This window comes from Anastrepha ludens, chromosome 6 (assembly GCF_028408465.1).
Source record: "Anastrepha ludens isolate Willacy chromosome 6, idAnaLude1.1, whole genome shotgun sequence".
NCBI classification, from domain to species: domain Eukaryota; kingdom Metazoa; phylum Arthropoda; class Insecta; order Diptera; family Tephritidae; genus Anastrepha; species Anastrepha ludens.
In genome coordinates, this window is record NC_071502.1 from 84,173,394 (window position 1) to 84,197,582 (window position 24,189).

At 34.6% G+C, this 24,189-nt stretch overlaps 1 protein-coding gene across 5 annotated transcripts in view; it reads right to left on the reverse strand.

The window, feature by feature from the left end:
• Nucleotides 1-24,189, reverse strand: part of LOC128868810 (proton-coupled zinc antiporter SLC30A1) — a 70,087-nt gene that overhangs the window by 17,212 nt on the left and 28,686 nt on the right. For all 5 annotated transcript variants that reach the window (XM_054111333.1, XM_054111336.1, XM_054111338.1 and 2 more), the window contains exon 2: nt 954-1,340. In XM_054111333.1, the coding sequence (XP_053967308.1) occupies nt 954-1,142 (189 nt within the window). In that variant the 5' untranslated portion in view covers nt 1,143-1,340. The remainder of the gene's footprint in view (nt 1-953; nt 1,341-24,189) is intronic.

Here is a 24,189-nt window from a genome sequence, read left to right on the forward strand (position 1 = left end):
GCTTATGAGCGTTTCTGTTGTACTGTTGTGGTTGTAAGTGTATTATGTTAATATTAATTTTGGGCGAAAATATAATAAAAACTAGAGCATTCAAGGAACTGGAAAAACATTTTTAACTTTATTTATTTTAGCATAATTTATTTAGCGTAAAAAATTGAAATGGAAATTAAAGAATCAAAGTTTAATTACAAGTTTTTATCGGCTCTTTCACCTTACCTGTATATAGGTGACCACCACAATCAAATTTTAAAAAAGTACAGAAAAGGCTATTGTGACATCTTTAGAAAGTATGTTGAATGAAAAAAATCAACTAATTCAACTGTTTAAACATTTTACGAGTTCTATAAAGAAAACTTAATATGAAAAATTTCTTGCGATATAAAAAAACATTTTATGTATGGTGGTGCGAAGCCCACTGGGTGATGCTAGTTATATATATATATATATATATGTTAGGTAATACATACAAAAATAATGAACATTAAAAAAAAATAGTAAAAATGGTTGAAAATGTTGTTGTGTCACCATTTTGGCAAAGGGTATTTATAAAATTTTTATTTTATTTACTTTTTATAACGAGCGAAATCATTAATTCTTTATCAGTCAGTACTTTATGATGAAGTGAATTATTTTTGATCGCGTTTGGTTTCTGTTTATTATTTACAAAGAATTGAACTCCTATAATAAACCTTTCTGTGTTCCTATAATAAATCTGTGTTAAGGCATTTCAATCTTTTATCGATGACCGAACTGAAATAAAAGCATTCACACCGATAAAATAACTGTTTACTTCTTTTTGACGCACACAGTTCATATATGTACATATATGTGTACAAATCTACGGCATAAATAAATAAAATATAACTAAAAAAAAAACTCTTATATCTATAAATCATACGAAAATTCATGTTTTCGCATAGATAGTAGGGATTTTTGACATACTTTAATCTTACCTTAATTGTTACTATGCAGCCAATGAGCGCAAAAATGTTGCATAACATGTGATAGGACGCCATTAGCAGGGTTAGCGCGTGTGTTATGTGGCTCAGCGCCAATTGAACGATGAAATAAGAGCTGGACATCGTCAACACGATATACAACTGTACCGGTTGACAACTATTAAATAAGTCGGAGAATGGCATATTATTTTTTTGTTTGTTGTTTTTGCTCGATAACTAATATTTTTTGGTGTAATAACCCTACTCGGATGAGACTAGCAATTCTAGACGTACGCAATTCTACGTCTACTTGTTTGGCGAATATTTGTTTGGCTGATGCACTGCGGATAGTCTGTTGCGAGTTTCATGTATTATCTGATGGAATTGAGCGGGTTTTGTAGCCTGAAACGGTTAAAAATAATTAATTTATTAGATTTACATGTGTCTAGGCTTTTGGGGTGTGGTATGCCTACAAAATGTACTCGTTCGTATATGGTTCAAGTTTCTATACTAAATTGTATTGATTTGGGTGTGATTTGATCGAATATTATAATTACACTGGTTTACAAATAATTAATATTTTTTGCCCGAGAATTAAACCATTCATTTTTATGTAAATTTGTTTTTCCAATTGTGGAATGGGAAATTTGAAAATGAAATGGAAATTTTCGATTTTTATTGTAAGAAATTTTTTTTTTTGTAACTAATATAAAAAGTGAATGCAATCATCCAATAAATATGCAAATTAGTCGCATGAGAGTAAGGATGCCCATACTTAAGGCACCTTTCTGGTCTAGAATTTCGAAAAAAATAGTTTTTTTCATGTTATGATAGTTTATACTTTCAAAAATATGCTGGCAAATTTTTATATTGAAATTCGTTGTAGTTTAGACGTTACAGTCCTTTAAAACGAGACCGGTTTGGAGTACGACGTCCAGGTATAAGCGCGTTAGCCGTGTTTTTCTCGAAACTATGTTTTCCGAGTTGACATTGGTAATTTCTCAAAAAGTACTGAACCGATTGATTTCAATTTTTATTATTTTATTGAGTAAACTTGTGGCTGAATTGTAATTTTATAATCAATTTTTCTATTTTATTAAGAGCGAGAAAGTGAAAAAAATCTTTTTTTTTGTTTTTCCAATTAGCAGATATTAGCGAATTTTTTTTTTGTAGATCTGCTACCCACCATAGCGACATATCTCCTGATGAAAAATTGGCCGGATGTTTTTTTCAGATGTACCAGAGCTGCCCAGTCAGTTATGCCAGTGGCATGTTTTACGTCAGGGGAAGCAATTTTTTTTTATTATTGTCATTGAAAAATATTTATTTTTTTTTGTATATATAAAATTGATCTAATGAATAAAAACGATTTTCAATTCATACCGATTGTTTTTCTTCAAATTTCAACGCCTTCAATTTTCAAGTCTCTATACCAGAAAGGTGCCTTAAGGGGTAACACCACTGTACACGCGTAAAATAAACACGATTTTTAAAGAATTTTTTTGTATAGAAGGAAAGGGAAAACAATCACTCTGATTTGGGAAGTTATTACTTATACACTAAAATACAAAACTACAAAGTTTGATCGAAAAATTTTACAAAATGGCGGCATTGGAGACATTTGTGTAATGTGGTTTCTCTTGAAGGAGCTCCGCGGCACGCAGCACAGAGGGTGCAAATTTTAATCTGGAACAAAGAAACATTTTTTTTCTTAATCAAGATAAGAATAGCTAGAGAAACACGTAGGGGATTTAAAAAATATTTATTTTTGTGGAATTAGCAAGCATTTGAAGGAAAAAACTCTATTTTGGACGAAAAAAGCGGCACTTAAATAATTATAACAATCGTTTAACTTAATCTATCGAAAATCCCTTACGCTCTTCTCTTAAGAAGGTTATTATACAGACGTAGTGAAAAACCTGATTAAAAATATTTAAAATTGTTTGAGTTATGCTGCGTGCCAATTTCAGAAAACGTGTTTTGAGAAAAACGCGTTTAAAGTTTGGAAATTTGGAGAAGTCGTTAGGTAGCAGTCACTAACGCTTGTTTAAAAGCTTAAAATATTTATGAAATAAACTTCGGTAACGTATAAAACTTTTTGTTCTGTATTTTAAAAGGTTGAAAGAATTTTTTAAGCTTATAAAAAAAAAATCAATTTTTTGAAATTTCTACAGTGGTGTTACCCCTTAAGAAAAGTTCAAGAAGTGGCCGACACAAAATCGATTTTTGTGACATCATTAGTAGATGTTATGTGTAACAAACTATTTACTTAAAGTAATAAATTTGATTTATAAAAATACACGCGAATATTTTTGAAGAACAACCAAAATGCAAGTATAAAATTTGAAAGTCGAACTGACAACATTCCTTCAAAATTTTGTGGATTTCCGGACTCAGCGTCCGATTTTACATGAGAATTGGATGATCTGGTTCCTGGGTTCTTTTTTGCTGTAAACTAGTTTTATTAATAGTAAAGAATTGTTATGAACTTTCAAAGGTATAACTACATATGCATTCAACTACTGGCGCATGTTTGAATAATTATTTAAGTATATAGAGCGTAGGTTGTTGAATAGTTAAGGGCAAAGAAAAATTTTCTAATAAGGCTATCCGCACGAAGTGGCACACCTACTTATATAACGCTGCACCCAAAAGGGTGGTACAAACACATTTTTTTTTTAATTTATATTTTCTTTGGTCGAGCAAATTCCGTGTCAAGTGATTAGAACATTGTCGTCGATTTTTCTGAAAATTGGTTTATTTGCATTTGTAATGCATTACAAAAATCGATGCCCTGTGAAAAGTGTTCGTAGCGCGCTCAGGTCTACTTATGGGATACACAGCCGTCCTACCGAACGCACAATTCGGCAAACCATCAGCAAAGCTGAGAATAAATTTACATTATTGGATGATACTCGACCGATTAGACTACGTACAGCCCGAAATGAAGAGAATATTGCAGCTGTAAATGAGAGTTTTGACGAAGACCTGAAAGAATCAATCAGCAAATTGGTCTATCTTAAGGCAATACTTGGGCGCTTTTAGACAAAGGATTTGGTTTGAAAGCGTATAAAGTACAGCTAGTCCAAGATTTGAAGCCGGCCGATCTTCCAAAGAGTCATAATTTCAGTCGTTAGGCTCTTGAAAAACCCGCCGAAGATCCGCATTCTGGGACCCGAATTTTATTCAGCGTGACGCCCATTTTTGGCGAAATGGCTACGTCAATAAGCGAAATTGCCGTATTTAGGCTGAAGAACAACCCGAAGCGATTCAAGAACAGCCATAGATGTATTGAAAATAACCGTTTGGTGCGGCCTATGGGCTGGAGGAATCATCGATTTCTTCAAAGACGAGGCTGGTGCCAATGTAACAATAAATGACTTTTTGAAGCCATGATAAACGACTTTTACATTTGGTTCCATCAAGATGGCACTACTTACCATACAGCCCGTGACACAATGGATTTACTGCGTCGTCGTTTCCGTAAGCAAATTATCTCTCGCCTCGGACCAATGGATTGGCTATCAAGATCGTGCGATATCCCACCTTTGGACTTTCATTTGTGAGGCTATGTATCTTAAGTTTAAATGCTTTGTGGACAAATCCGTTTCGATTGAGGCATTGGAAGGCAACATTACTGAAGTCATTCACGAGATACCGACCGAAGTTCTTCAGCTAGTCATTCAAAATTGGTGTTTACCGGTGGGCGAATTACGGACGGTCAATCGAACTTGCATACATATATCTGCTCTAAATTTATTTATAATATTTATATATTCTGAAAAGTTGGGTTGGAGCTGGAATAACTTGTAGCCAAGTATTTTAATGTAATTCCTTTACTTTGTTAATTATCTATAGTAGAGTAGAATGGGGTAAGATAGGTATGGGGGCACAATAGGTAGGTGGGGTTTTCGTCGCACTGTTTTTGCAGAGGTCACTCGTCTTATGTGAATTGAATACGTGGTGGGGATCAACGTTGGCGACTTTCATTTCGGAGGTCACCATTGATTAGTTATCCTAGTTCTGGCGTCGTTTAGTTTTTTGTGAGCTTTTCTCCGACATAGCATTTTTTTTATTCTACGGTGCAGTGCATTTAATGTATGTAAATATTTGTCAGGTGAGTTTTATTTTACGTAGAAAATAATGCTGAACACGAATAACGTGTTAGTTTTTTGATATTTTTGTTTTTAAAAAAAATATCGACACTAACATAAAACATGTGCTTGGGGGCACTATAGGTCAGCCTTCTGGGGGCATTATAGGTCACTACTTTTAATTGAATAAAATAAATTTTAATTGTTTTTGCAGCAAAATGGTGCGTAATTATGTGCGAAAAACGCCGAAACGAAGTGAAGAGGACGTAAAAAACGCAATCGCGGCAGTCCGAGATGGCGCTAGTGTTCGATCAGCCTCTAAACAATTTAAAATTCCGTTCGAAACCTTACGTGCTCGCGTGATGAATTAAAGAAAAATTCCTAACTTTTATAATATGTGCAGTGTTCATACTCTATAAATAAAAGTTAAAACGTTAATTTCCAAGCCATGTACATTGTTCTTTTCCCCTCACATATAGTGACCTATCGTGCCCCCCGATTTTAAAAATATCAAAAAAAAGTACCTTTGTCTTATTGAATGCAGCTTCCAAAATATTTAGCCAAACATAAGTCAGTATAACCAAAATGTTAGCAGATAAATAACCTTTCAAAATCTTGCTTATTTTTCAAAATCAATGCAAAAACACCGTAGCAAGAGCTCTCCAAAAAAAAAAATGACCTATCTTACCCCATTCTACTCTATGTATTATCTAATAGTATAAGTCTATGATTGCTGATTTACACATAGGAAGTTTTTGGTGGGGAAAATGTATGTACAAACATACATACATGCATTGACCGCAAGTCCTTCATTGAAGGTTTCTCATGAATTTGGGCATTTTCTGAGCTTTTATTGATTTTACCAATGAATTAGAATCACATCATCTAGGTGATCTTGCAATTTAATTTCAGATTTTTTTTTTATTCAAACCTGAGCTAGGCTGCCTTTCAATCGACGATCACTCGACGATCCATGCCAAATGAAGCCATCTGAAGGGCGTTTCACCGGTGGCTAAGCATTTTTGTTCAAAAAGACAATAACGACACCTTCGCCTTCTTCACTTGAGTTGTAATCTAATAATTTCAATGTCTGTTTTCGTAACCGGATGTTTAATGCTCCAATCTCTTGGCTTGTGGACTGTAATATATATTAGATAAGTTTATTAAATCCAATTCGCATAACGCAGCTAGTAGAGATTATTCGGGAAAAGTTTTTTAAAACTTTCACAGAGATGTTCTCTTCTGAAATTTTGAAATTTGAATAGGTCGAGCCAAGGAGCACCAGGAGATTTGGTGGCTCTAAAAACACTCAGGCTAAAAAAAAGCCCATTGTATTTAGAGCTCTGGAAAGAGCGTAGATAGATAGGGAAGGAGAAAAGTATCAGAGTAAGCGGTAGGAAAGAATAGAGACAGAAATAAAGGTAGTTACCTTCGTAGCCTTGCTCTAGCAAAGACAGGACATTCACATTCGCCTCCACCAAGCATGACAGGCACACCGGGTCCTCAATGATTCCAATGGTGATCATATGCTGACCCCATGGGTTGTGTCCTGTAATAGCCGACCATCAACCGACCGTCTTTCCTTCCAAGTTTTACATAGTAGAAAGTTTGATAGTTTTCTGTTCGGACTTGTCACAAAACACTTTGCAGTTGTGCAGCGTTCTAGACCGGACCATCGCTCTTTATTTAGATTGCATACATAATCGCTGATCCAATTCATGATTTCTGCGGAACTGATTCCGATTATTGGCTCTGCCCTTGTGGGGGAACCGCTGATCCACGGTTGGCCAATTCATCTGCAATTTCGATTCTTTGTACATCGGAGTGTCCTAGAACCCATATAAGTACAAGCCTTGCGGCAATGGCAAACCTCCGAGTGTATTTCTTCGATGAAAAAGCTCCTCATAAAAAACCATCTCCCGTTCAGAGCTGACGTAAAACTGTAGGTCACTCCATTTGTGGCAAAACTTCAAGACGCACACCACAAATCGGAGGAGGAGCTCGACCAAATACCCAATAAAGGGTGTAAGTACCAATTATGTATAATTATGTGAGGATATGAAGAGAACAACATATGTAGTGGATGTATAAGCAACTCCTCTTCCGGCTCTCAACAACGGCGTTCTATATTAAGTGCATTGATCTCTCACTCGAATGCTTTTTAAGACTTCATTGAATACATCTTCGATGATTTATCAGAAGAAAGATGCTGTAATTAATTGACGGAGATTTTCGCTTTAGAATTTTATTTTTATTAACAAAGCGAATTAATTATACGCCTTTATCAGGAGTTTTAACATTATCGATATCAAGAAAAGATCTACACGAACTGTCAAGGTTATATTTGCTCTACTTCGAATCAGTATTATTTTTTATGAATAATTCAAATTATGAATTTAAAATCATATTGATTTACATTAGCAACCACATTGTGCAACTACATAATGAAATTGATCGCTTACAAATCACAGACGCTTGACGGGAATTGCATTAATTAACTCGTAATGAGAAAGTAGGCTCCGTATGCCCATTTTAATGAAAATATGCAAGTTTATATAGTGTTATGTATGTAGATATATGTGTGTGCGCGAGTTTTGCCACTTCACTGTCGCTCAAAGTTAGTAATAAAGATATTAAAAGGCATTTAACAATGTTTCAATTAAATGAGATACTTATGTAGATAAAGTGGAGAAATGCGAGGCATTTCCAAACGATAAATATTAATGAGTATCTTCCTGATCCGATGATTTCATGCAACCAATTTACACGCTGATCAAATGCGGGTGCGAAAAACTGAGTCAGTGACTGATTACAAATTACAAGTGCATGCACACAATATTGATACAGGGTGTTTCATTTTTCGCCATGATAGAACTTTTGTTGAGAATAAATTGACATCCGACGAAAAACTATAGCACCTCAACATTTGAGCAGTTTGGAACATTTTTTTTTAAGTGAAACTTCTTAGGCGTCAATGGACGAGCAAGAATGGAGAGTGAAATTTCAAATCCATGCAACGTTTTGTGTATTTTCGTTCCGCGAGAGAGAAAAAAGATATAATGTAGAGGAAAAGGAGAGAGAGCTATACCTTATATATATCTTAGATAAACTTTAGGCTATTTTTCCTGAGTTTTTCCATGTGGTTGCTAATTTCTAGTGAAAAATAACACTGCCTACTTTTTGGCGCTTGTTTGTTGGTATAAACTTGCAGGAAATATATTTTTGGTGCCTATTTTTTGGCGTTATATTTTCTTGGTGACTACTGTTTAGGGTGTTTCTTGGTCCCAATTTTTTTGGCGTTCTTTTGGCGCTTATTTCCGTTTTCTGGCTAGCGCTTGTGCCTACTATAAAGTGTTATCCATTCCGGCGTTGGATTTATTGGTATTGCCTTGCGGTAATTTGTGCCGTTGCTGAGAAAAATTTGTTTAAAAACCAACTAAAATTTCGAGACACTTCAAACTTGCACTTTATTCTACTAAAATTTTATAAGCTGTAATGTATCCAAAAGTTTTTTTTAGAAATTCAGAATTTCAGAAATTGCAAAGTTTGAAATTGAACTGAAAACTTGTCGATTTTTTTTAATTTGTTATAAATTTTAAAGCTCGAATTAATATGTTTTTTTTTTGTTAGCTTTTAAAAAAAGAAAAATAAATCGGACTGGTCAAAATGTTGCGGTGCTAAAGTTTCTTCACGGGCTGTACCTTCGATACCAATTTATGCTCATTACAAGTTCTATCACGCCTAAAAAAACACCCTATGCCGATATGGTATGCCTGCACTTATAATTTGTGATTAATTACTGACTCAGTTTTTCGCACATGCATTTATTATAATTTATTTTGAAACCCTTTTTCGACACAAGTAATTAATGGCTTGAAGCCAATGTTAAGTGGATTATGAGTTTTAGCGATAAAATGGTTCGAAATAATATTTGAATAGACGTGAAATGAAAATGATTTTTAGGCAAAAGTACTTAAATGTTGGTAAATAAGCGTTTAGTAGTTAAAAAAAAAACTTGCTATGTAAGGCGTTTTTCAATAGGTGCGCTTCAACTTTTTTCCGATAGGGAGGGCGAACGACGCAATATTTTTTATTTTTCGCTTGTCATTTGTAAACTTCATTAGTATAAATTTCATCATAGAACGCTACACACTTGAGCAACGATTGCAAATCGTGCAAATTTTTTATGAAAATAATCGTTCTTTTGCTGCTACTTTAATCCAGATTTTTTCCAAAAAATCATCTTCAGTGATGAAGCTCACTTTTGGCTCAATGGCTTTGTCAACAAGCAAAATATGCGTTACTGGGCAGAAAGCAATCCACACGTGATTCATGAGGCACCGTTGCATCCCGAAAAAATCACTGTTTGGTGCGGTTTCCATGCCGGCGGCGTAATTGGCCCTTATTTTTTCGTTGACGAGAACGATCGCCACGTTACTGTGAATGGAAATCGATATCGCGACATGATAAACGATTATTTTTGGCCACAATTGAATGGTATGGACTTAGATGACATGTGGTTTCAACAGGACGGGACCACAAGCCACACAGCACACGCTACAATTGATTTGTTGAAGAGTAAGTTCGATGAGTGCATTATTTCCAGAAATGGACCGGTCGAATGGCCGCCGCGCTCGTGTGATTTGACGCCTCTAGACTATTTTCTTTGGGGTTAGGTGAAGTCATTGGTCTACAGTAACAAGCCGGCGACGATTTGTGAGCTCAGAGCCAATATTGAACGCGAAATTGCTGGAATTTTGGCCGATTTATGCAAAAGAGTGGTCGAAAATTGGGTTCAACGATTGGACTTCGTAAAACATGCACGCGGTGGTCATGCAAAAGAAATCGAATTTCATACTTTAATGTATATGTTCAAACTCGATAATAAAAAAAAATTTGTTAAAAAAGTCAAACCGTTTGTGTTTTATTCAAAAAAAAAGTTGAAGCGCTCTTCCTCTGCAGATCAAATCCGATTAAGGCAAGCTGTAGCATTTCCTTTTGGATGCCCTGCGTTATTCAAAACAAGCTTAAAATATTTGGGGACACCACAGTTTGACGGATTGGAAGACATCTCAGCAGGGGATAGAATACTTCAAAACGCATAACTAATGAGCTCCATCTGTTATTTTTATGGATCAGGTCAACCTAACCTATCCTTCCCGTTTATGTTTTGTAATAAATTTTGTAAAGCCTGTCTATGTTACGAAATTCGCGCGTACATTGAAAGAAGCGCGAAAAATATATTCTTTCCTGCAAGTTGGTAACTCTGTATTGAGTATTTATGCCAACTTGCGCGCGATCTGCTACTAGATATTTTAGCAAATATATACTCATAAATTTTTTGATCGTTACCAGGTGGTGCAAAACCAAATATTATGTGTTTTTAAAGTCTAAGTATTCATCTTGAAATGGAGTACTTTTGAGCCCGGCACAAAAGACGTGCCTAGATGTTGTTATGTATAGTAATTTTTTCATTCTTTCAGGTTTCACTATTTTTATTTAAAATACGTCTTCAGGTAAAATTCGCCAAACGGTCGATTTACGAATGCCTAATTGTTGAGGACGTCGAAATATCGTTGTTGAAGGTGGTTCAGCAACACTGCTTCAGCGCTACAGCAGCAATATTCTCAACAGAACGGCCAGTATTTGGCAGAACCAACAGAACCAGTCTCTTGAAATTTTTCCCCAAACTTTAAATTGTCGACTTATTAACACAATTATTTCCATAAAAAAATTACGAATTTTGCGATAAGTTGTTCTTAAAGAGCGCCAATTTTCATAATAAATTTGAATAATTTTAACGCGTTGTTCCATCGTGAAAAAATGTACATCTGTCTGCTTGACAAATGTCAAAGATGCAATTGAAAAGGGGTACCGTCTAATAATGATTCACTATTGACTTCTGGACGTCACTTTTGAAATACCCTTTATATTTTTTTAAATTTTATTTTGGCCCACATTTTGACCCCTTACTGAATTTGTGCCATCACGTGTTCGATTGTTGCAATACGCCGTGGTGTACCCCACGCGCTGGGCGTTCAATTGCATATGGCTTGGTATATGCATGTATGTATGTATGTAAATACATTTACACATTCAAGCATTTCAACAAACTTATGTAAACAAGTACGGCAATTTTTCGAATTTTCATGGGTATGCACGTATGTGTGTATATGTACATATTTATCCACGTAAGTATGTGTATGTGAGCACATTACAGACTGCATTTATGTAGGTTAGTCCCACGACCCATTTGCATTCAACTCATCACTTAATTTCAGATTTCAATTTGTTTGGCACTCAGTTAGCAATGCCCGACAAAGCTGCCAATTTTTACTTCAATTGTTTTTTTTTTCAGTTGCAATTTCACCACTACCACAATGAACGGCAGTAATAATTATAATAACTACCATACTTACTAACATAGCGCAATTCATGAGTTATATTATTTAGAATATGTACGTGTCTGTGAACGTAGAGTTCAAAAATGGGTTAAAAATATTTGAACTTGACACAATTATTTACAAATACATACTTGCCAGTTCAATACCCGTCTAAGCGCGGCGCATATGACCGCTCGGGTTGAATAACATTTGCATATATTACACGAAGTTATTAATTTACATGCAATACGTATGCATGTAACAAAAAGAGAGAGAATCACTAAAACAAAAACAATCACCTATACTTATATGCATGTACAAGTATGCAGGTGTGCACATGATTTATGAACTTGACTTTTTATATCGTGGAGTGCGTACATACGTACCTACATATAATTTAATCCAATTATGGCATTCGATATTGACATGCCGAAAATAGCCCTTAATTACGTAAAGTAGGTACCATATGCACGTCGTCACTTTTACGAGTACACAGAAATCCGTCAATTGGATATTCAAATTTGTCAAACGAATTGCGAGGTATTTGCTATTTGCTTATCACTCAAAACTAAATTTAAGGTGATACCAAAGTATTTTTGCTCCAAAACAAAATTCCATAGATTAAGAATACAAATACTTACGTTATAAATGTCTATATAAATGTGTTTTTATGTACATGCATATATACAGTGGCGGTCACAATAATAGCAAAGCGACATATTTCAAAACTTCTATTATTTTTTATTTAAATGTTATTTTTTTTTATTTAATTTTTTTTAAATCTCAAATTTCTTTCAAATTTTCCATTTTTTCTTTACTTTAAGAATTCATTTAAATTTCAATCTAAATAATATCGTTTCAATGTTTTAAGCTTAATAGAAAGTGTAAAAAGTCCCTATAGAGTCAGAGAAGTGATGAGAGTCGAACGAAAGAAGAAGAACGAAAACTTTAATCGCGTTTTTCTCGAACTAAGTTTTTTCCCCACTGTCGAATAAAACTCAAAAAGTAATCAAGATATCAACTTAAAATTTTACAGGTATTTTCTTTAGTATATTGGCTTTTGCATGTACCCCAAGTTTTATATGAATTATCACTAAATCAAAACAATATGATCAATTTGTTTATAAAAAAGTATAATTTTTTTTCTTTTTCACTTCATTTTCATTTCTTCGTTTTTTTTTTTAATTAAAAATAGGTAAGAGCAAAGCGGAATAATGAAATAATTTTGTCTGGTTGGTTTCAATTGATTACAAGAGGCTGCACGGCGCAAATTAATGTAGCCACGTTTGTGCAGCTGTAGTGCCGCCTGATGTTTTTTATTAAAAAACAAATTTTATATATTAATTTAAGCATGAAAAAAATGGTTGAAAAACTCGTTGTCTGGAGGAGGTCCCCCTTAATATAATTGAGGCTACAATAAACACCATACAATAAACAAATACTGAATTTGAAAATTTTTTATTTTATGAAAATGTTTATAGACATTTCCAGCTTTTTAGTCAGAATTTCTGAGTTACGCAGTGTTTGGTATAAATTAGTATCAATTTAAATTCGAAATCCGTGTTTATTTTTGACAGTCCTTTTTTTTGTGGCAGTATTTCGCATTTTCAGCCACTTTAAAAAAATCGGGCATAAAAAAATTAAATAAATATTAAATGCTTTGCAATATGTTGCGCTGCTACTATTGTGACCGCCACTGTATATATAATATATAAGCATATAATAGTTATATAAAGTGTTTCAACTAATGTTGGTAGTTTCATTTAATTTGGCACATTTAGGTCGCGGTAGCTCAATGGCTTGGTGCGTGACTACCATTCGGGAGTGCGTAGGTTCAAATCTCCGTACATGAACCAAAAAAATGATAGAAAACGTTTTTTCCTCATAGCGGTCACCTCTCGGCAGGCGTTGGTAAGCCTCCGAGTGTATTTCCGTCATGAGAAAGCACTTCAGAAAAACATTTGCTGTTCGGAGTCGGCTTAAAACTGTAGGTCCCACCATTTGTGGATAAATATATATATTGAAATAAAAAAATTATTCAGGTTTGCAAAATTTTAGTTTGAATTTTTTACTTCTTGAAATTCTTCTACTTCAAATTTTATTTTGAAATTGAAAAAAAAAAAAGTTTTTGTCGGAAAATTGATTTTGATTGTTAAAAACTCAGAAATTGTTTTATGCAAATCACTTGATCAATTTTTTTCGGTACAAGAACTACTTTCAATAAATGCTAATTTTCATTTCTACCATGCCAAGGCGAATTAAAAGTGATCTCAGTGAACAGCTGATTCGATTTTTTAATATTGTAGTTTTCGGCTTGGGCATTGTCAAATTGAGTTGCTTATTTACATTTTAATTTGAAAATTGTGTACCATTCATCAACAATACTTTCCTAATAAACTGTTTCTGTAAAAGCGAATTCATCCACCTTAGAAACAATCAGCTTGCTTTGACAATCTGAAAGCCAAAAGCGTAAATACGTGGGTTACCTTTTGTGGTTTACGCTTTTACAGCACATTATGAGATGAGCTGTAATTCGATATTTTTATCGAAAAGTTTAGTATTTTCCAGTATAAACTTACATACGACTTTAACGTTTTTAACTACGCGTTTTATTTGTTTTGTTTTTTCAGTGAATTGAGATATTCATATCGCCCAAGAGATCAAATTAATGCTATGATTTATAACGATTTTTGACGTCTTCATATGAAAAAAAAGTGTGCACACTTTCACACCATCGACTTTGACGTCGATGATATATCTCGCATCGCCTTCTGAATTCGATAAAGAAGTTCTCAAATCACTTTTGAAGGAGAATGGTCGCCAAACCCGTCGTGAATTGGCGGGAAACATGAACTGCAATCATAAAACAATTCTCAATCACCTTCATTCAATGGAGCTCAATGAAAAAAAATAAAGTCGCCTTCAAATTGTTTCTCAGCATTTCGCCCGCTATCGAGCAACACGCTGTCATAAACAGCGCGTTTTGTACCGAATCGTCACGGGAGATGAGAAATGGTGCCTATACATCAATATGAAAGGAGTGGGTGGCTCCAAGAGATGTGCCAAAGCCGTGAGTCAAACCGGATCTTCGTCCAAAGAAGATCATGATATGTGTTTGGTGGGACTGGGAAATGCTCGAAAAGTATGTCACAGACAACGAGGAGCTCTACATTGCCCAGCTTCATCGCGCGAATGAGGCTATTTGACTGAAAATACCTGATCGACGTAGTTACTATAAAGCATACTCCTTCACGACAACGCCAGGCCCCATGTTGCACGAATCGTCAAAGAGCTCGAATGGTCCTTCAGCACTTTGGACCTTGCATCGACCGATTACTATCTTTTCTGCTCTCTGTCAAATAAAGGGCGTTACCTTCGATAACAAAGAGGTCCTTAAAAATGGACGCAACAACTTCTTTGACACCCGACCAGGCGATTTTTGGCGGAACGGTAATATTCTTCGGTAAAAATGCTACGAACTTATTCCCCAACATAATAATTAAGGGAGAATGGGGAGTTGTGAGACGGGTTTTGTTTTTGGGCCCGTATTACTCAAAATCTTAATATTCTGCATATGTCAACGATGGAATCTTTAGTCAATGAATACTGGAAGCTATTGGTATGGCCTATTTAACAAAACTACAATTTTCCTTAAAATTAAAATTGTATATAATAATATAAAATACAATACAAAATACAAAAATGGGGGAGTTGTGAGACACCATGGTTTAAATCAATAAAAATGACTTATTTTAGTTGTTAGTTCTTTATTAAGATGAAAAATAGAAAAGAAAAGACAATTGTTATAAAAAAGTGTATAAAAAATGTAATGCCATCAATCTGAAGATTCGCAGTGAGAACATGTATAATAACCAGTTCGTAAATTGGCACACTTTAGGTGCACAGCTCGATCGCATACATTGCAATGAATGGAGTTGTTTCTGCTTAACTTTTTCGGCATTTGCAGAAAATTTTCATGATATATTATATTTGTATATATGATAATGCATGAATATTGCGAGGTACTTATGACAGATGCGTTAAAACGTCGAAAAAAACGGTGTCTCACAACTCCCCACATTTGTTGTCTTACAACTCCCCAAATCGTTTTTTTTATAAATGGCCGCGTAGTCATAAACACATCGAACGTTCATGCCCAAGTGAATGTGTAAATTCAAAGCTAATAGGACAATTAATAATTTGTATATATTAAATGTAAATATGACCAATGCTAGCTGAAAAGTGAGATCGCATCGAGAACACTTGTTGACACTTAAAATCGAATGTAAACAAATGAATAATGCCGAACGGTAACAATGTCTCACAACTCCCCATTCTCCCCTACTAAATAATGTTAAAAAATATAGATGCTATAAATTTATAAAATATGCATGCATGTAATTTAAAAAATTATACAATATTTATTTAAAAATTAGTAAAAAAAACTATTTTTTAAAGCGTACATTAATGTTAGCATAAACTGCACCCTTTATTTATTTTTCATCCGCGTGCTCAACAAATTGGAAAATCTTGATTAAATGGGCTTAGCGGATCTTCGCCATCCCTCAATCAATTGTCAATCTAACCCTAAAATATATAACAATTGTAGGTGAGCGTAGTTTTATTAATAAGACGCGGTACAGATGAAGCCCTACAATTTATTTGTATCTCAAATTGCGATGCGCTATCCGCTTTCAGTGAATATTGCGGCAAATTAACAATAAATATATGCAATACAAAATTAATTTATTATATTTTATTAAACGCGCAGCTGCCGGGCTTCTTCTTTGTGCACGCATACATATTAACAAAACCCGCACAGGGTACATATATACATACTGATGTTAAAACATGTAATCGGGTTAAGTGTTATGGCACCTTGAACTTGAAATGCAATTCGCGAAATCGCTGCGAAATTAAATAAAAACGTTATTAATTTTGTTTTAAATCACACATCTTGGCTGAAAACAGCAGTGAATTTGTTGTATATAGCGGGTACAGGTCACTGCTACCGCCTGACAAAGCATTTAAATTTCCGCATCCACACACAAGTACGTACACCCATGCAACAGTGTAACATTTTTTGCAATATTTTGCTCAAAACTTTTCTGCAGGATGGTTCATGTAGAACCGACTCTCTTGGGAACGCCTGTTTCCGGTTCTCTCAATGAGATAGCTGAGGCTATTGAGTGCTCATACCGAATGTGGCTCATTGGAGTGAAATTCAGGCAATTCTATTTCTGCCTCGCAATTAAAATATACTTTTCACAGTTACGGCTCATAACTCCATGTCGACGACCACCAGGTAAATGATGCGGAAGCGCATTCATGATCAAGTATAGGTATTTCAATGTAAGATTTCAACGAAAACAAAGGCTGGTTCAAATTCAATAAATAGCCCATTTTCCGTTTGTTTATCTTTTTCTGCTCAATTTGCATATATAAATGTCGTAGGTAATAAAAGATCAGTACAAAAGAGAATCTGATGCCTCTCGTAATTGAACAACACTGGTCATTTATGGATGTATGTGCACACATAAGTACGCACATATGTAGGCAAACAAATTTTAACATAATGTTCATGTACATAGATGTGTGTACGTGAGTTCTGGTGACGTTTGCCACTATTTAAATCGTAAATACCCACTTCCGCTTATTATTCAATAATGTGCCCAAGAACACCCGAGGGTAAAAATTTAAACATCCTCTTAGGAAGACCAGTTAATAATTTGGTGACTGTTCCGAAATCGGTCGAAAGCGGGCAACAGTCGTAAGCGATAAAAAATAAAGCCATGAAATAATTTGTGATGAAAACAGATTCTAATTAGAATCATGAGAGGAGACATTATATGAATTCCTAGATGTGTCAAGAATTATTGGATGCTGTGTATGGAGATGCTTCGTCACCTATGACCACAATTAGATATTAGTTCAACGAACTTTAACGTTTTTGATGAGAACCGGCCAGGACGCCCGGCAGACGTGGTTTCCGATGAAATCATTCAAAAAGTCCACGACATTATTCTCGCTGATCGACGAACGAAAGTGTGCGAAGTAACAGAGGCCATAGTTGATAAGTTGACGATGAAAAAATTGTCGGCCCGATGAATGCCGCAATCGCTCACGGGGGCAACAAGCGGATGCGGCTGTTAACTTCGAAGCAGTGTTTAGATCAACTTAAGCGAGATCCGAAGGAATTCTTGCATCGAGTTGTCACCGTTGATGAAACCTGGATTCATCATTACACACCAGAAATTAAGCAACAATCAAAACAATGGATTTATCCTCGGTGAATCTGCTTCAAAGAAGGCAAAGAAGTCCCATCGGCCGGAAAGGTCATGGTGACAATTTTTTGGGATGTTAACGGCGTCATCCTCATGGATTTTTTAGAAAAAGGAGGAACGATCACTGGACAATGCTACAGTGAGTTATTGGATCGCTTTCACTCGAAGGAGACACAGTCACATTTGCGAAAAAGAAGGTGTTGTTTCACCACGATAACGCACCAACACATTCATCCGGAGTTGTCGCCACCAAACTGCGTGATCTGCGTTATGAATTCCTGCCGCAGCCCACGTATTCACCCGATCTGTCTCCCCGCGACTTTCTCTTGCTCCCTTACATGAAGAAATGGCTCGCGGGAAAAAAAATTTAGTTCAAAAGAGGAAGTCACTCTCGAGACCAAGGCGTATTTTGGAGAGTTCGACAAATCCTATTTTTTGGAGGGGTTCAAAAAATGGCTGAGCGTTGGGAGGAGTGTATCTTTCTAAAAGGGGAAGGTTGAAAAAAAAATTAAACTTTTGGAAAAATGCTGCCTTCATTTCTAACACGGGTACTTATTGAAACTCCCTCGTACTTTCTAAACAATTATTTTTTTTTTTTTGGAAAAATATTTAATATTTAAAATATACTTTAAAAAAATTTTCTTCCGATAAATATTGAATTTTCTTGATCAAAATTTTTGAAAAAATTTGTTTTTGAAAAGCACCTCCCGCTCTAGCTTTTTTTATCGTTTTTATTATTTGTAGCTTTGAATATAATAAACAGTTAACTGAAACGAAATTTAATAATTTAATAATAATAATTATTACAATTTTGGTAGGGAGGTTTTTAAGAAATACATATCTTTGTTCCTTTTTAACATTTTTAAAATAAAATAAATAATAATTTCTAAATAAATTTTTTTTGGAAATTAAATATTTTTCCAACAAATTTTTTTTTTTATTTATTTAAAATATACTTTAAAAAAAATTTTTCTTTCGAAAAATATTTTATTTTATTGCTCAAAATTTTTTTTAGAAATTATTTTTTATTTCATTTTAAAAATGTTATTTTTGAAACACACCTACCCGTCTAGACTTTTTCTTATTGTTTTTATTATTTGAAAGCTTGAGTATAATAAACAGTAAACTGAAAAATTTTTGAAACAAAATTTAATACTGTTTAGAAATTTTGGTATGGAGTTTTTTAAAGAAATGCTTAAACATATCTTTAATTTTTTTTAACATTTTTATAATAAAATAAATTTTTTTTTTTTGGAAAAATATTTATTATTTATTATTTAAAATATTCTTATTAAACATTTTTTGTTTTTGGAAAAATATTTGTTAAAAAAATTGTTTTTTTTCGTCATTTTTGATAACCCTCCTCTCTCGTTTTTCTGATTGTTTTCATTAACAACCGAGGCTATGCTTAGTAATCTCAGAAAGTTTCGTAAATACAAAAAACCAGTGATGATAAATGTAGGGAAAATTCCCTACATGTAGGGATTTTTGTCGAAATATGTGGGTGTAGGGAAAAGAAGGACAGATTTTGTTAAATTCTGTAAATGTAAGGAATTTTCAAGAAGGACAGAAAAAAATTTGAAATGGCGGGAAAAATTAGAAAAGTTCATTTAAAATAGAAATCCGCAGTAAGGTTTCATGCCAGACTTTTTTTCTTTATGGCAGAATACTTTTAAAAGCGTTAATACGGCAACATTGCCGTTTTTTCTTCGTTAACCCTAACGGGATTTTTTCTTCGCGCGAAAATTGTTTGTTTTCTGGTGCTTTTCACTTTTGAAGTAAGTTTGCAAATAATTTTGTTTTAGCTTTTTTTATATTTAAAATGCATATATAGTTATATATGAGTTCCCTCTCTTCGACTGACTCTTCGGAGGAACACCAGAAAAAACAATGCAAGTATCGGAAACAAAAGTTCAATAACAAGTGGCTTGACGACGACAATTTTTGTGGCTGGTTGGAAGCTGTGGCTAAAGATCCATTCAAATGAAAATGCGCTGCGTGCGACAAAGTTTTGAACTGCGGCAAGTCTGATTTTCAGAATCACACCGAATCAGAAATGCACCAAAAAATACGAAGGCAATAAAAAAGACACATAAAATAAACAGAGTTTTTTAAGAAAAAATCGAGTAAACCAAATGGTTCCAGAAATTTCGAATTAAGCCTTAGCATGTTCTTCGCCGGATTCTCAAAATATAAAAACTCTGCCTTGCTTTAAACAGAAATGAATGTAATGAAAAAGTCTAATTTTTAGTCTTTTTGCTGAATTTTTCTTTACATTTGTGCTTCTAATATAATGAATATGTGTACTTATATATATTTGAAATAAAATTTGTTTTTATTATAAAGTGTCAAAATAGCACCAAGTCCAACCCTTAAGCAAATAATTCAATTTTGACGTTGCAAGTGCCTCATTTTAGTATAAACACAGGAGAAAAAATGTTGGGAATTGTATAGGAAAAATTTTTTGTAAGCGTAGGGAAAAGTAGGGATTTTTTTTGGGCTGTGTAGGGATTTTTCAAAAAATCATTTACCACCACTGCAAAAAACTAGAATTTATTTTAGCTTAAAAAATTCAACGCCAAACTTGTGAACATTAAATAAATCTCAAAATTATTAAATTTGTTCCCTAATTTTTCCAGTTTACTTCTTATTAGCCACTTCGAACTTTCATTTTATTGCACTAAAATTTAATATATAAAAAAACTGCGTACCCGAATTTCTTCTTTAAATTCTGATTAAAAAGTATGAGATTTTGATGAAAATTTGTTGAACTTTCATAAATCTTTTACAAAGCTTGAAACTTGGATTATTATGGCCTTTGATATAGAAATAATTGATACTAAAAAATAAAAAAAATACTCAAAACTAGTCACTAGTCACTAGTGTGGCGCTTTTCTTGCTCGGTTGGGTAGTTAACACGAGTACAAGCTTCAATGGGGAACAGGAGCCAGATAGTATTTTCTGCTTTTGTAAGTATATTTATTAATGTAGATATACAAATGCTCATTGGTTTGAATATAAGAAAGTACCCTGTAGAAAATTCACTATTACCGAATTGGTGCATTTCTAGCCAAGGGCAATTCGCATTGATCACATTTGCGATAGTCACAATTTGATGATTTATACAGTGATGTCACTGTCTAAATTTTTTCTAACTGACATTTTTTGCTATAAATCGAGACTAAATAAACAGTACTAAATTCACACATGAGATCTACATAATATGCTCTGCATACCTTTTGGATCAATCCACACCATGGTGCCGGTCCGTTCTCGGTCTTATACAATAGATCGTTTCAAACTAGGAAGGAATTTGGCAAATTGCATGTATGTAAGCGAAATTAAATTATAGCTCTTGTTGTTGATGTAGCAGTTTACAAAAACCTGCCTACTGCAGTGAATTCATCAATCATTGTTATCAATCAAACAGTAGGTCCAGGAAATATACTGTTTCTGCAGAGTGGAACCAAAGAAAGATAGGTGTTTAATAAGAGAGGTTTAAATGGGCTTGGGATGAAATGATTAGTGTTCAGCAGGGCACCTTTACATGCCGAAGATATGTAAGCTAGTATGCCTGCGTAAAGTCTGGATAGTTTGTACTTTAACAGTATCCATAACGCAATTGTGTCAAAGGAATGCGCGTCTCACAAGCCAGCTAAAGCTCTTCGTTTGCTATAGGTGGTGATGGAATTGCAGTAACGAGATACGGTAGGCGTGAGTTCAAGAAGATGGTTAGGGGGACTCGCAGAATCTCCTTTACGACTTGGTTGTACATTGTCGGCTCCAGCGGTTATTTAACATTGAACTGGTCAGTAAATTGGTGAGTACATACATCTTCTAACGTACCTCGAAAGTGAGTTGGCCTCCAGCAAGTAACTGCTGGTGAGGTTTGTACGGTAACATCCAAGCAAGAACTGCTTGCTGAGTATGGTGATATGCTCCTTTCCTTTTTAGACCAAAGGCTGCCGCACAGGAAACTAGAATTGGTTTAGTGAATTTCACATTTATAACCTAGCTCTCATTGCTGCTGTTGTCAGTGGATAAAGTAAAGCATTGACGAAAAATTGCGGAGGTTCTGTCATTTATGTGGTTTTAATTTTTTTCTTTTACTTTTCAAAATTCAATCTAAATTAACAAATTTAAATTTCATTGAAACTTATATTTATAAGACACAATAACTTATGTTTATTAAAAAAAAAACAGCCGTAACATCTTTCAGGTCTTTTCGAACCGGCAACTTACTAATTACAGATACCAGAGTCTCATAAAGTGCTTATTTCTCAATCTTGGCGCGAAGTTATTCGAAATTGGCCCGATTTAAGCTTTAACTTCGGTTTAGGGTTTTCCTGCAGGGTAATACATCTACATATGCATGCACGTATGTTTGTGTACTATTATGTTAAATTGAATGACTCTCCGAGATCATGTGGGAAATTTAAATGCCGACAATTGACACAGTTCAACCAAATTATCTTTCTACTGCAGTAAATTCCTCGATTTATAAGAATTTCAGCAATTTACAAGGATTCATTGTACGAAAACGTCACCGGATAAATTAGTTAATTTATAATGCAGTTGTACTAAACTAATAAAGATCTTTCAATGGCGTTGCCCATTTAGTTTCATTTGGTTTTTGAGATACTGAGTATGATTTTGCCGTATGTGCAAAGGGAACAGCACTTTAGCGCGCAAATTTTGTCGCATGTCACAAAAATTTTCACATGCGGCAATTTTTCACGCAAATGATGTGATTTAATAACAAATCACATGTGACAAAATATTGTCGTGTTCATCAATTAGATCAACATATACGACAAAATACTGAATAGTAGCAAAATTTTGTCGCATGTGTAAACATTTTTGTCACATTTAGCAAAATTGTTGCCAAATGCAGCACACGACTAAATTTTACTGAGGAAACAAAAATAATTTAAGGATTTTCTAGACCAATAACATAATCTGACTCTTTAGAAAAAATCTATGTCACGTTTTTGGGAAATTGAATTCCAAATTTCAATCGCGATTGTAACACAAGATATTAGTTTATCCGAGCGTCGATATGTTGGCAAATATTTGAGAGCAAATAAAGCAATTTCTAGTATAGAAGAGCCTTATAATTTCTTCGACATCATAGTATCCATGTGTATCGAAACCCGGAAACAAGTTTCAGAAAATGAAACGCGGGGAAAGAATTTTAAACAAGACATGGGAATCGGAGCATATCGTACCAGCTGACTTTATTGTTTTCACAATTTCTGGAGAGGGGTAGAATGGATGGTAGGTGAATGGAGGGGTAAAATGGTGGTCTTGACTAGACTGGTAGACTAGTCCGTATATCGCGGTCACTTACCATGCTAAAAACCTGCACTACACAATTTGTTGGTTATATTTTCAATGTAGCACCGCAAAAACGCACACAAAATGCGTCCAACAAACGAGCAGGCCTATGTAGCAGCTATGGGAGTAGTAGAGGAGCACAGAAGCGAGAGCTGGAGCACACATGAATAATTTCACAAGTAGTGCTCCAGAGGACTCCCAGTTCTTTGCCCTCAACTACAGAATGTAAAGGCACCCCGCACGACACTAACCACCTTTTCACATGTCCCATCAAACCCACTCATCTAACACCCTTCTCCCTCTGGACCCAACCTGTCGAAGCAGCAAATTTCCTGGGCCTACGATTAGATGAGCTAGACGAAGACGATCGGTGATTTACACTACACTGACAGGGCAAAGTTACTGCTACAACAACAACAACACTTAAACTTTTTTAAATATTGTTCTGAGCTACGAGCGTTTATAAAACGTAACTTGCAGCGGAGCAATTAATTGCGCGTTTTGCGCTATCTGCTCTACTTCTCATGTGTTCAAGAGAGCAGAACAATGGAACATTGGTTTTTGAGCACTGACGGCTTTAAATAGAAATCTTAATGGAGCACTAGACTATTGTACATATGGTCCCCTTGAAGCGCCACATAACGATTTCTGAGAGGTCAGGCAGAGACTCACTGAAGGAAATCAGTTCCACTGTTCGCCAAAAGACAGAGATAACTTATGAATATGTAAGAATAGGACACAACCGTCATATAGCCACAATAAGGGAATTGAACAACTCTGTCATGCCCTCAAAACGTAGAATGTACTGATCTGATGGTCAACTAGATAGAGATCGGTGCGACGAAGATTTTGCTTCGCAAAGGCGTTATCGAAAAAAAAAAATAATGATAACGAACATAAAGCTACGGACTAGCATAAAAGTTGTCCAGCTTTCTACTACAAAAAAAGAAAATTAATCTGTATAAAAGTACTGAGGTATTGCAAGGCATTCGGTGTGAATACCTCTACTGCTCCATGAAGAGTTTAGTACATAATATTTGAAATTTTGATAATTCTGTGCGAATTAACTTTTTGTTAGAAAAATCTTCTTGCTTGTGAGTTTAAATGTGTGCAGATCACGTGAAGGCGACTTTACGTATTAGTCACAGAAGGT